We start from the raw sequence: 14,398 nt of genomic DNA, 5'->3' as shown, positions 1-14,398 counted from the left end.
CTCACAGTTACAATTTCTGGCCTTGTCAAATGAACCAAGTCTACTGAATTCAAGGTTACTGGTGTCTTGATTTAGGCATAGGTGAAATTGTAATGTTAGGATACTTACTAGTCTACTAAATCCACCATAAAGTATACAAAAGCCTCCAGAATAATCAGACAGATCAACAAATCCTTCAATATTTCTGTAGTCATAAGAACATAGGATTTTGTTTGTTGCAGGATCAATCTGGTCAATGCCTCCAGGAGTGACTTCTAGAATTACAGGTTTTCTTGTGTCACTCCAGTGATGCTTATAACAGTTGTATCTCTGTGAATAGGAAGTGGTAGATAAGGACACGGAGGGGATACACACACACACACACACAAATACAGTATAACAACTTAGGGGAGCAGTTGCTTAATATGAAACAGAACAGAAGTCTAAAAATATTTTCTGAGCACAGCTAGCCATACGGTTAACTATATTTTCAGTGCTGCAAATCCAACAAGCACATCAGACTCTCTTCATAAACTGCATTCCTGCCACAAAGATTACAGGTGTGTATGAGGCAACGTTCAATACATATATAGATTGCTACACGATGGAGCCACACAGCTCATCATTTGATTCTATGTATAATGCAGTATGCATAATATATTTAAAAACCTGCATTAACAGTGGTTTCTGTGAACATGTAAAGGTAAAGGTAAAGGGACCCCTGACCGTTAGGTCCAGTCGCAGACGACTCTGGGGTTGCAGTGCTCATCTTGCTTTACTGGCCAAGGGAGCCAACGTACAGCTTCTGGGTCATGTGGCCAGCATGACTAATACTATGTATGCACACCATTGTCACACAGAACAAGCTACATGAAAATTTCACATTTCCCGCACAAATGCTTTTGTTTTGTTTTGTTATGTTTTAGTTGGCCGTATAAAGGTATTGCCTAAATATGCATTTTGGACTGCCCCCTCCACCACTCCCATGGGCCAACACACCTAACTTACTTTTAAAATGTTTTGTAACTGAGAAAAAATTAACATACGAAAGACTGCTCTTACTAACATTAATCAATGATGTTCTATTCCAAAAAAGATGAGCAATTTAAGGCTGATTTCAATACTGTGAAACATGGCAATGAGTTGCATTGACCAAGAAGGAAATGCAACCTTAAATTGCTTCATAAATTAAACAGAAGAATAGAAAGTTCCTTTTCTCACACATAAGCTAAGTAAAAATGGCAGGAAGTAGAAGAAACTCTTATGCTGTTCATAATTTTGAAAGAAACACATGGTGTACGCTACTGTAAAATCAATTGACATCTGTAGAAAATAGTTACAAAGAAAGTTAGATATTTCTGACTTCAGCCTTAAACTACACTTACCAAGGCAACACTGTGAAAACCACACACTATTCAAGCATGCACTTTAAGAAGGCTACTAATGTTCACAAATCTACAGGTGGTCATTTTTATTTAAATTTCATTCAGTGCATAGATTTGACAAGAGTACCAAAATCTGTCAAGTCACAAGGCAGGAAGGATGTCAGTCTGAGGTAATTTCATATGTTGAAACTTGAACGACTCTAACTCAAAACATTTCTAGCAGATTATTCCCATTACAATTAATTCAAGAAATGAGTAGAACATGAAAAGAAGACACAATGCCCATAAAGGTAAAGAGTCATTTTAAAAGTCATTTTAATATTTCTATTCCAACTTCTGATCATATGATCCTGAATGCCGTTAACGCAATTTAAAAGTTACCCAGTACCCTCAAGTCTTCCAATGGGTGGCAACGGACAAAATTACCGTACTTTTCCGTGGATAAGACTAGGGTTTTTTTTTTTACTGAAAAATAATGTTAAGAAAGGGGGTGTAGTCTTATACACAGGGGCAATCTCCCCCATTTTCTTAATTTTGAGATTAAAAATAGGGGGTGTCTTATACATGGGGCGTCTTATAGACGGAAAAATATGGTACTTTCCTCCTCACTATTGCAATCCCAAATCAGCTGGAAATTGAGAGAAGAGCTATTTCTAGCAGGAAGGCAGGCAGTTCTGCAATTGCTCCTTCCTTTGCCAAAGGCTGGAGCCAGTCTAGTCTCCGCCTCACAATGATGCACTTCCTGGCCCTTCAACATCCAAATGGCCCTTGTTTTTCTGGCTGGCAGCAAAGGCCAAAGTCCCATCACCCTCCCTTCCACAGTCCCAGGGCACCGAGTTATGCACAGTGTATATAAACACACACAAAGCGCATTTACTTGCCAATTTGGAAACGGGGAATTTCCCCACTCCAATTAAAAGGCCTGTAAATGCCTCAGCCTTCAAGGGAAGCAAAATTTTAATTAAAAAAAAGGTTTGTTTTGTTTTAACCAAAAAATGTGACAAAAGATACTTGCCCTTCCTGTGATTTTTCCTTCAGCAAAATCAGTTCTAAATCTCTGGGGCAGAAAAGAGGGAGGGGAGAAAAAAAACAGAATGAGCGGTAAGAACACCAAACAAGTTGCCGTAAACTATTTTGCAGATAATTCAAGTTCAAGCACATCAAACCGGACCCCTCAACTCACAGGAGCTTCCAGTTAATGGGAGGGCTATTTCATACTTCATACTAGATAATGGGTTTTATCCAACGAATTCATTCGGTTTGTGCGACACCTTCTGCCTTTACACCAGAGGTTCCTATCCCTCTTCTTCCTTGTGTGCTCCAAAATACTCTCTGGGGGTTCCCCATTAACTCCATAACAGATTGGGAGTCATGGTGTGAAGCAGAAGTCAGCAACCTAAGGCCCATGGGCCGGTAGCGGTCCACGGGGCTCGTCTATCCAGCCCATGGCGACCCCTGCCACCCGCCCCCCACTCTTACCAGTGCGGTACACTGCGGCATGGGGACAGACTTCAGGGTTGATGGCACCTGTGCGCACGGGTGCTCCTCTGACCTGGATGTGCGCCGGAAATAGCGGGTGCGCATGTGTGCAGTACAGAGAAGCGCCCATGTGCATACGCTATTTCCGGCACACATCCAGGTCAGAGGAGCGCCGGAAATAGCGTGTGCACACACGTGCACTCCTCCAACCTGGAAGCGAGCACGTGCGCACACGTCAATCCTCTGACAGGCGGAGCGCGGACTGGCCCATCGTTCGGTAAGCTTGCCGACCCCTGGGGTGAAGAGATGTTCCACTGCACAAATGGCAGGGTTTCATTGGATGCAACCAAATGTTTGTATGGCAAAGAACTCGCATAAGCAGAAGCATAAATACTGCTATTCAGCCCACCTATTACACAGCACTGCAAACTTGTAAGAGCACTAGGTAGCTATTTTGATCACTGTTGTTTTAGCCCAACCCTGTAGCTTGGCTCCAAAGTATAGCTGGTGGAGGTGTAATTGCTGTCCTGAGAGTTATCAGTAATTAAAAAATGGCAAGCATGTGTTGCCTATTGCACTAAATTCATGCATCCAGCAGAAACTGAAGGTTCCTCATTACGTTACAGTTAGCAATAAAGAGTGCAAGGCAGCCAGGAATTCAGATTTTTAGAACTAGAAGCTTCCTACCAGGGCTTCTGTGAGGAGTTCTGTTCTGTGCTCTGTAGAAAACTTAAGTGTTTCAGACTTTTTTCCACTTCCCTTACGAAATGTGAGGCTGAATTCTGTTCCTTGTCCTTTGCCAACAGGGCTGATGCTACAGATATCTCCATAAGGCCACTAAACCAAAAGATCAGAGTTGGAGAATGCTCTATTTTATCATCACAGTATCATGAATTCATATATCAACATAAATGACTCAAACGTATACAGAGATTTTTGTCACATGGTACATTGAAAATAAAAAGAGAAAAACAATAATAATAATATTTAAAAACAAAACAAAAAAGCCATTGCCAACTGATTTCAAACAGGAAGTATTCCATCCTTCCTGATTTAAATTAGTATAGGGAGTCATATTTAGGTATCCATACAACATTTAATGCATTCAAATGCAGAAAGGGAAGTGAGATTTTTTAACCACTGGGTGAGAGCTGTTTGTCTTCCAACCTTAGGCACTATAAGGCTCTTAGCCACTAGGTACATTAATTTTTACCCATAAATCATAGCTTGAATCCCATCCTATTAACTTACAAGTGACCCCCAAGAGATGTTAAGGTGCTCCAAGTTTAGAAGTTCTTATACTGGAAGAGTGAAAACAGGAGATCATTTATGCTTCTGAAAACACCGGTAGCAGAACTTCAAGCGCAGAACATCCAACAGCCCAGGTAGGGAGACCATTAGTCAGTGGCACTGTGATAAAGAACTACCACTGTCCCATACTCCTAGGATCAGGCACAGAAACCTATTCTAAAGTTCATTGCCCTTAATAAGCCAACTCTACAATTGCAAGATGCACAAAGATAAAAAAACTGACATCTCCAGTGTGTCCCCTAGCGTCAGAAATCGCAACAATCTGCATGTTTAATGAGAATGTGATAGTTAAGCCCCAGGCTACCCGAGGCCGACTGCCAACTCTAAATTTAAAATGCATTCTATTTTCGTTTTTATTCATATTAAAACTTTTTGATACCAACAGTCCTAGGTATTGCATATTCAGCGTTTCTGTACTCAGTCATGGCACCAAAGGAAAAAAATATCCATAATAAGAAGGCATTAAAAGATCCAGGTGAAATGACACACATTTCACACTGTGATTAAGTCTATAGTCCTTCAGGTTTCTGTCTTCTCAACAACAATCATTGCCAAGCAGGGATATCAAGCAATCTGATATAAGATGAGAAAACGAAAGAATTACGCTTGGTAATTTTAAAATTCTATTACTCCCTCATATCAAATTGCTGATCAACCCCACAAAGCATTTGGAAAGTGTACAAAACTTAAGGCAACTAAATATAACATTTCATTTAATCAAGGTCAGCAACAATTCTTCATTATCTGATACCAGACACCCAAAATATACTCCTGGGTTCCAAATAACGGCACTACTTCATTCCACATTAATATTAACATTCACTAATACGGATGGAAATCCATATATCGTTGAGAAATGTGCAATGAAAGGATGGGAAAAATATACCTTTATTATCCCAACCAGTTGTCTTATTGCGAGTTTGAAGGATACCATGAGGTAATTAATCTGAGCATATACCAAATGACATAAGTTAGCCAAATCATTAATGTTGGCATTAACTCATGCAACTCCCTCTAGTCCCCGAACATCCTTCCTCTCTCAAAAGGATTGGCATATAAATCAACTCAATCCAGTTTTGGAGATAATACATTTTCATGAAGCTACTATGTATTTGGCATTACCTGATTTGTAACTTCTAATGTGTTAGGATTGTATGTTGTGATGGCATGACTTCCGACTGAAAAGACTCGCTTATACCTAAAAAACATACCAACAAGAAACAAGAATTAGGAGAGATATTGCAGCAAAAATCGCTTTTGTTTTATAAATAAGCCATAAACATTCATGAGGCTTCTTTCAGGTGAATCATCAACATGACTCACCAATATCTGGGGCAAGGAAAATTATCCCCTGCCCACTTAGGCATGTTTCTAAGAGATAGAAGTTAGGCATTCATTATGGAACTTGAGATCCCACCCTAGAATATACTCTGATGGCAAGCAGGAATTTGAAATGGGATGCATTAAAGCTGCTTCGCCACTGCTGTATCGCAACACAGATTACGCAGGCATTGCAAGAAGCAGCGTCAGAGCAAATACATGGGGTTATAGTTGTGTGAGACCTGAAAGAATATGTTGCAGTTTGAAGCACTTCTCTCCAGAGTTCCAGTCACCAACTCATGCTTTCTTTCAATGTATTTTTTTCCTATTTCCCCTTCCCACCCAGCCTTTTGTGCCTACTGAGCATGCTCAGTCCTCACTGAGCTATTTGGGGTTCCCCCCCCCCCGGCTCTCTTAAGGGTACCCTCCCAGCCACTAAATAGGTTTTGTTGGTCTGCAAACGTTGGGAGTTTCCCCAAAACTGCTGATACCTCCCTCTTGTGCATGGATGGTGCCATATAGGCTACAATATGTATTAATACTCAAAGGAAGTCTAATATTAGCATATTGGATAGTTACTTCTCTATAATATTGTTCTTAAGATACTAAATGCTGTACTGATTAGTTTATCATATGACTTTTGCTGTAATTGTGATGTTTAGCTTATTTTTAGTCGCTTTTTGTTAGCAGTTTTATAAACTGTAATTGCTTCATTGATTATTTGTTAATTATTTTACGATTTATGATGCATTTCTGATATCCTAATCTATTATGTTGTTATTTGAGATTCATTTGAATGAAAAGCGGCATAGAAATGCAATAATCAACCTCTAGTTCATAAATTGTATAGGAAGCAGTTAATAAACTGACCACTCAACAACTGATTGTGTGAACATGTCCTGAAACTAATAAATTCTGTTTAAACATAAGCTTACATAAAAATAAGCTGTTTAGGAGATCAGTGCTATTTATGATTAATCACAAGGAGACTGTTAGATTATTAGCATATTCCAATTCAAAGAAATTTTAGCAGACCAGTTTGAAAACTCACAGCTGGATAGCAGAAAGGCTATGGTATGTCATTACTGCCTCAAAACTGGAGAATAAAATAAACTAGGCTACTTACTTTCCCCTCCATGAATGTTTAGTTGTGTAGAAACAGGCCAAATCTTTATTTTCCCTAATTATATTCATTTTGTGCCAGAACCTGTAACAAAATATGCTTGGGATTAATAAAAGCAATTTGCCACAGAAGAGAAATACATTTTCTACTGAATACACAATACAGTTTGCTGAAGGGGTTGCTTGTTACTCAAAACGTTGCATAACTGACAATAGTTCAGGAGTTCTCTCACATCTCTTTACTAAGCAGCTTCACATAGACTACACAATTAGGCGATAAAAGGGATTGTACCACTTCAAGGTACTATACAGCTGCAGCAAACCACTTTTGAATACCTTCTCATGTACAAAAGAACTCCCTGCAAAGATAAATGTAGCATTTCAAGGGCAACCATTGTAGTGCAGCCTTTTGTCTGCTGTACTGTTTTTTATCTGCGGGGTAAGTAGCACAGAGGAGCAGTCAAAATTTGATCACCTATCTGCATTCAGTGATACAGGGTGGAAAATCTTCCAGCTCTCTTTTTTCCAAGTTCTTTAACTTCGTTAGTTACAACGAACTAACTGCAAATATTAGGCAAGCTTGACTCTGTTTCAAAGTTTTTAGGCTTCTTTACTAAATAAACCACAGAGCCTAGGGCTTGCCGATCAGAAGGTTGGCGGTTCGAATTCCCGCGACGGTGTGAGCTCCTGTTGTTTGGTCCCAGCTCCTGCCCACCTAGCAGTTCGAAAGCATGTCAAGTGCAAGTAGATAAATAGGTATGGCTCCAGCGGGAAGGTAAACGGTGTTTCCATGCGCTGCTCTGGTTTGCCAGAAGCAGTTTAGTCATGCTGGCCACATGACCCAGAAGCTGTCTAAGGACAAACGCCGGCTTCCTTGGCCTACAGAGTGAGATGAGCGCGCAACTCCAGAGTTGTCTGCAACTGGACCTAACGGTCAGGGGTACCTTTACCATTACTAAATACAAAGGAAACATGCTGCGCTGCCACTCCCATTACCATTAGTCAGTAGGAAAAATGGTAAAGAGATTATGGGAGTTGCAGCTCTGCCATAACTGAGTCACAGGTTAGCCACCCAAGCTAAAGATTGTTTTTAATGCAAACTGCAGATTTTTGCAATGCAATGCAAATTTCAATCCCCGCCCCCCCGCCCCCGAAATCCGACATGTGTTACTGCAACGTGAATTTGCTCTTTCCTTTCTATCACCTCATTCTGCTGGGTGTGTAAGTGCATGAAAAGTCAAGTACTACCACAAATTTTTACTGACCGCAAAATATAAGCGTTAAGTCTCAAATACCGCAAAGAGACAAAACAGTTTCATTCAGCCTTTTCATACTCAAAGCTTATCTATTTAGAGATTTTGCTCCCATAAATCTGGAGAAATGGATCCAATTCTTTGGCAGTTACAATCAGCAGCATTGTACATGATGTACTTATTATGCAATAACTTAGAGAAGAAGGGGAGGAAAGAGGGAACAAGCATACTACTAAGGTAAACAGAGGCTGTAAGGAATATATTTGATACAGGTACAAGTTACTAGGTTACAATTACTTTTTGCCACTATAGCTACAGGCACGTTTCAGCTTTTCCATGCCACTGGGCAAAATTATCACAAGCCTTCATTGTTCAAAGAATGTCATTTGCAAAGAGCCAGTCAGGCTTTGTAGTATCATATAACCATTTTATCAGATTTGTAGAATATAATAATTTTCATCATTTCCATCCTAACGTTATTAACCCAGAGGGTCACTCAAAAATAATATTCAACAATATGTGCAATTAATATTCCTTTTTAGGGTTTTAAAATTAGAATACACTCACTAACACACATCTCTTCCCAACAATGATCTTAGTTTTGATCTCTTCCCTATTACTGTGTGCAATTTAGAGCTCCATATTTTAAGCCTAAATAAATGTTACTTATATGGATAATGGTGAATTGCTACTCATTTTCCATTGGCCAGCTTTAGAAGACATTAAAAGATCAGCTGCCATGTGAAATCAAGAAATGAAGGCTGTTTTAACTCTTCATTATGCTTTAGCTTGTATATAGATTGAAGTTGAATTACAGTATAAACATTTCCACCCCACCTTTTAATGTCCAGAAGGGCAACTGATAACAGCACAATGAAATACATAAAAATACAAAAAAGAAAACAATACACACTGAAATCAATTTAAATGCTGTGATGCCAGCGATCACAAATAAAAACGATCTCAACAGTCCTGATGAAATAATGATTTTACCAGCTAGCAAAGGGAAACAAGGGAGGTGGCCCAAATTTGGTAGATACCAGGACAGTATCGTTATGTATACTGTAAGAACTGGCATCTGTGAGTGTCTGGCACAGTAACAGTCACAGGGAGAAGAAAAGGAAGGAACCAGCACAGCTAAGGAGTCTCAAATGGTGCACTTAATAAAATGTTAAGGCGCAAAGCATGTTAAGTCAGATGACTCAGGAACAACTGAATCAGGCAAGACAGCTGAACCAATTAGGTATGCTCCGTTAAAAACAACCTGCTCAATAAACACCAGTGGAAGTTTAGAGAGCCCTGAGTTAAGAATGAAAGCACACACGTACACAAATTTCTTTCTATCCAAAAATTCTATTAGTTTGTGCAGCTCTTCTCACTAAGCAACTTGGTTGCAATGTTCCACTAACAGACCTGGTCTACCAAATTATTACCCAGTTCAATTTCATTGTTAGCAGCTGCCACAGCCAGCATGCAATTAATGCATTCTCACTTTGAAGAAAAGTAATGCTATTCTCTCCCTCCCTCTAACATGACTTCCAAGATATCTGAGACAGCTGATTTCTCTTTCAAGTAAAGCAGAACACCCATTGTCTATTATACTAATTCCACACACATCCTTCAACCTCTCAGGTTATACATTTGTAATGTAACTTATTATGACTTTAAAGTAAAACTGAATTACGCCAAATCTTTCACTAGATGCAAGTTTTTTTAATGAGTGGCTACATGTTTTTGATAGCTATTTTAAGTAATCTGAAGATGTGCAGTAAAGTTGGAAGTATCATACACAGCATAATATTTGCGGCTTAAGTGCACCAACCATTCTAACAAAATGAAACAAATCAGCTGTAGAGGTTGTTTGAAGGGAAAAGGTTTCAGGGAAGGAAAAAAGAAGAGTAGAAAGGTGGAGTGTTGATGAATGACTTCTCCATTGACTCAGTCAGTTTGAAAATCAATAATGAATTATTGCCATTCGTGTAGTATAGCATTTGTCTCAAAACAAAAAAACCCTGAAGCTAAGAAATCGTGGACAAAGGTCTATAATGTTATCTCATATCAAATGCGTTGTACTAGTTATAGGTCAGAGACAACTAACCTTTGGATCGCTGGATGTTGCTGAACTATTAGTATTATTATTTATTAAATTTGTATACCACACTTCTTCTGAAGATCACAGGGTGGTTCACAACATAAAAATACAAAATGAGAACAGAAAATACATAATACAAAAACAAAGGCAAACCAATAATCCTCTTCCGAAAAATACATTTACAGGGCAATAAAATGATAATCAGCCAAAGGCCTGGTTGAAGAGAAATGTTTTCACCTGGGACCTAAACACATGTAATGAAGGCACTAGATAAGTCTCCCTGGGGAGAGCATTCCACGAATGGGGAGCCATCACAACACAATTCCTACCACCCCTGACTACTGGCCATACTGACCAAGGATGATGGAAATGGTCATCCAGCACACAGAACCCATTATAAAGGAATAAATGTTTAAGATTGTAGTTCCAAATATTCTTACCCAATAGTTAAGGCCCACCCACTGAACTCAATGGGGCTTACTTCTGAGTAGACATATATAGGATTGCCCTATACACTACAAACCCAAACCCACCAAAGCTTCCAATAAGATGCTAAAACAGGGGTCCCCAAACTAAGGCCCGCGGGCCAGATAAGGCCTGAGGAACTCGTTTATCCGGTCCGCAGCGACCCCCCCCGCCTGCTCTTACTGGTGCAGCGCTGCTGCCCACTTCTGGGTTGGAGGAGCACCAGAAATCGCTTGTATGCATGCGCAAGCGTTATTGCTGGTGCACATCCGGGTTGGAGGAGGCCCATGCACATGTGCACAAGCTATTTCCAGTGCTCCTCCGACCCAGAAGTGCACCGGAAATAACGTGTGTGCATGCTTATGGGCACGTGCTCCCCCGGCTCACCGCGCAATCAGCGCTGGAGACACCGGCCCGAGGCGCGGTAAGTTTGTTTACTCCTGTTCTAAAACTTGGGAAATCCAAGGTCTACCACTGGTAGCATCAAGACAAATAGTTAAACATTTTTACCAAGTTGTATCTTTTCCTGTCTTTGAACTCCACATTGACACTACAATTTTGATAACCAGGCCTTGGGCTGATTAATATTCTATGTCATTTCAAAGGTGTTTGTGAGTGGCATGTTACTGGTTTGTTTTTGTTCTTGTTTTTATTATGTATTTTGGGTTCTCTTGTATTTTTGTTGTTGTGAACCATCCTGTGATCTTCAGATAAAGGGTGTTATACAAATTTAATAATAAACCACTGTAACTGACTACAAGCTGATTAACTTTTTTTAAAAAAGCATACATATAGTTCAGAAGAAAAACTGATTTGCCTTATCTAGATCCAGTTTCCAGAATATACTGTGGTTATGCATTTTACACATTAACTTGCATACTTTCCTAGGAGAATAACCACATGGGCTCCTGCATTCATCAAATTATGTATGGAATTAAAAGATACTGCTACTCCCTTGCCAGATGGCCCAATTGCCACAGTTATTTCATTCGCCAATCTACCACAAAAGTTAGCTGTGTTGTGGGCTTTCTGGGAAAATGCAGCAGATAAAGAATTACAAGGACAAAAAAAGCAGAAAGCAGCTTACTTCTGGGTGTTAATGATTAAATGATGGCAAGTGGAAAAACATTTACTCAGATACTCATGCATGTGAACATGCATTCAAATTACTCAGAAGGTGGGGGACATTCCAGAATTGCTTTCAAATTATTTGTATCAATTCCTGGATGCCAAAGACAGCACATACATTAACATCTTGTTTAAAGTCTATTATATATATATTGATTGTTTCTTTTTCCATTCTGGCTCTCAGCGTGAGAAAAGCAGCTCTCAAGTAGAGTCTCTTAAAAGCCACGGCTTGCAGTGCAGAAGTGTAAGTGCCGTTTCCTTGAAGAAAAATTACTCCCTACTTTGTGGTGAATTATATAAAACACCCTTGCTAACCCTACAATACAAGCCCAGGATTCAAAACACATATTGGATGTGGAACTTCCATTTGGAATGGAAGTGAAGATGCAGTTCTCAATCACAGCATCATGCAATTCTGGAGCTATTGTGCACACATTCTGTCCACCTCCCAATAATTCATCTACCTTACCACATTTCTAAAGAAAACTCCAAGGCGGGTGGAAATTAAACACAATAAGCTGACTATACCATTTTTATGTCCGTCGATGAATTTTCTTCCCAAAGTCTGGATGGAGCATGCAAGGAAGCGACAAGCCGTGGGAAAGATGAATTCTAGCCAGCGCATGAAAGTTTCTGGCAGGGGTTTGAACCCACCACCTTTGCAGCACAGGGGCAGCCGAGCAAAGGGGTTGCCCCCAAAACAAGGGAACCGTTCCGAACACATTGATACGTACAATTGTGGAAGCATGAAGGTTTTTGTGCTTGGAAACACAACTGTTAACGTGCTGTAATAGTGCACAGCCCGCTTCTCCCCTGTTGCTTTGGCCAGAGGGAAAGAAGAAAAGAAAGGGGGATTTTGCAAGCTGGGTGCCAGCCTCCCTGGAGCAAATGCGGAAATGAGGGCTAGACACCTGTTTTAACCCCCACCCCAACCTGTTTGCCACCATTTACCGAGGATAAATAGGGAGGGGGTGCTTAGTGAATTGGGGGTGGGGAGAAAAGAGAAGTCACTGGCTCGGATGAATAAGGGGGGGGGAGTCCGTGTTTCCCTGCCCTCCCCGCCCCCCACAGCATGCAAAGCCCTCGGCGGTTCCCTTCAGTCTCTTTTTTGTGCCCTCAAGGGGGGGCACCCATTTATTTACCTGGCCGGGGAGCGGCGCCGTCCACTCCCGCGTCCCCAAAGCCTCACACTGACAAGGGACGCCGCGAGCCAGCAGCCCCCGCAGCTGCTTCAGTTGCCGCCGAGAGGGCTTCTCCTCGTCCTCGTCCTCCTCCTCCTGGGCTGCAGCCGCTACCCCTCCGAAGCGCTGCCGCCTCCCCTCAGAGCCTGGCTCTGGAGGCCGCCATCTTCGCTCGGGCAGGGGAGCCACCCTCCGCGCGCACGCGCAGTCCAGGCCTAGGCCGCCGCCGCCGCCTGCCCGGCCTGGTCACGCGACGAGCTCAGCTGACCCGCTCAGTTAATCGGCCGCCTTCCTCTCACCTCGCTTCCCATTGCCGGAGGGAAGTGGGCATGCGCAGAGCGCGCAGCTGGAGGGAGGGAGGGAAAGAGGGGCGGAGCGAAGGGAGGGAACGCCCCACTCTCTGGCCGGGGAGGGTGAGGTGAGGTAGAGTTCTCCTGGGAATGGAGGTTCTCTTTCTCCATTCCCAGGAAAAGATTTATAAAGGTTTTATAAAGGTCAAATTTATATTTTTCATTAATTTTGCAATCATTTTGACATTTCAAAGTTTGACTTCCTTCTCTTTCTGCTGCTCCTTAAATTAATTTTTAAAAATCTGCTGCATATCTAAATTCATTTAATTTGCTCATTTAATTATCTACTTTAAATATAAACTCTTATAAAACTGCAGGTCTCTCAGGGTTATAGGCTTCATTTCTGGTCACTTTTTGGGGAAGAAGGCACGGGCCCTGGCGGGGGGAGGGGATGTATACAGCCGAAGATCTGTTCACAACATTGAAAATACAAAGTGAGAGGACAAAATGTATTTGTTGGCATCTGCCTGTCTCAGGAGACGATTGGAGAGCGCACATTTCAGGGTGGGACGTCAAGCCATTGCAGTTACAGCGCTAGCTGTGGCTATAGAGACCTAATACCGGAGAGACATGTTGCAGAATCATAAAATGGGAAAAGGTCACAAGGGTCATCTAGTCCAACCCCCTGCAATGCAGGAATGTTTTGCCCAGTGCTTTTTTAAAAAGAAAAAGAAGAAAAAATGTGCCCCATGGGGTGGGGAAGAATTTATTTATCTTTGTTGGATTGTGCTTTAAACTCTGTGCCAATATTCATGGGCTCAGTTTTGTAAACGATGCCCCCCTGCTCCAAATATTAACACTGTTGGCTGAGCTCATTCATGTACTTATTTATTTACATTTATATCCTGCCTTTTATCCCAGGAGCTCAAGGTAGTGTTCATCTACCACATGGGTAGGCAAACTAAGGCCCGGGGGCTGGATACGGCCCAATCGCCTTCTAAATCTGGCCCATGGATGGTCCACGAATCAGTGTGTTTTTACATGAATAGAATGTGTTCTTTTATTTAAAATGCATCTCTGGGTTATTTGTGGGGCATAGGAATTCGATCTCCCCCCCCCAAAAAAAATAGTAGGCCCACCACAAGGTATGAGGGACAGTGGATCGGGCCCCTGCTGAAAAAGTTTGCGGACCCCTCATCTACCCATTAATTAGTGTTGTCTCCCCATTTTCTTCTCACAACAACCCTGTGAGGTAGGTTAGACTGAGGGACTCGCTGGCCCAGGGTCAGCCAGTGAGCTTCATAGCTGAAGTGGGGGGTGGGGGGATTTGAACCCTGGTCATCCATGTCTAGCACTCTTAATGACTACACCATGTTGGCTCAGGTGATCAAGA

The 14,398-nt window shown here is 41.5% G+C and overlaps 2 protein-coding genes across 4 annotated transcripts in view; one reads left to right on the top strand and one right to left on the bottom strand.

Annotated features, from left to right (window-relative positions):
* DNAJC13 (DnaJ heat shock protein family (Hsp40) member C13) overlaps positions 1 to 13,030 on the bottom strand; it is a 62,284-nt gene extending 49,254 nt beyond the window's left edge. For all 3 annotated transcript variants that reach the window (XR_014556811.1, XM_083705463.1, XM_083705464.1), the window contains exons 1-6: positions 12,677 to 13,030; positions 6,601 to 6,681; positions 5,277 to 5,352; positions 3,531 to 3,680; positions 2,380 to 2,421; positions 109 to 309 (exon numbers count right to left, since the gene is read on the bottom strand). Coding sequence is in view for 2 of the 3 variants with exons in the window: in XM_083705463.1 (XP_083561589.1) it covers positions 109 to 309; positions 2,380 to 2,421; positions 3,531 to 3,680; positions 5,277 to 5,352; positions 6,601 to 6,668 (537 nt within the window). In the remaining variant the exon portion in view is untranslated. The remainder of the gene's footprint in view (positions 1 to 108; positions 310 to 2,379; positions 2,422 to 3,530; positions 3,681 to 5,276; positions 5,353 to 6,600; positions 6,682 to 12,676) is intronic.
* Positions 1 to 14,398, top strand: part of NPHP3 (nephrocystin 3) — a 216,430-nt gene that overhangs the window by 150,980 nt on the left and 51,052 nt on the right. The window lies entirely within an intron of this gene.

Source organism: Podarcis gaigeae (genome assembly GCF_964106915.1).
Source record: "Podarcis gaigeae genome assembly, chromosome: 12".
NCBI classification, from domain to species: Eukaryota; Metazoa; Chordata; class Lepidosauria; order Squamata; family Lacertidae; genus Podarcis; species Podarcis gaigeae.
Note: the sequence above shows the minus strand (reverse complement) of the source record. Positions and strands in the feature narration are given on the sequence as shown.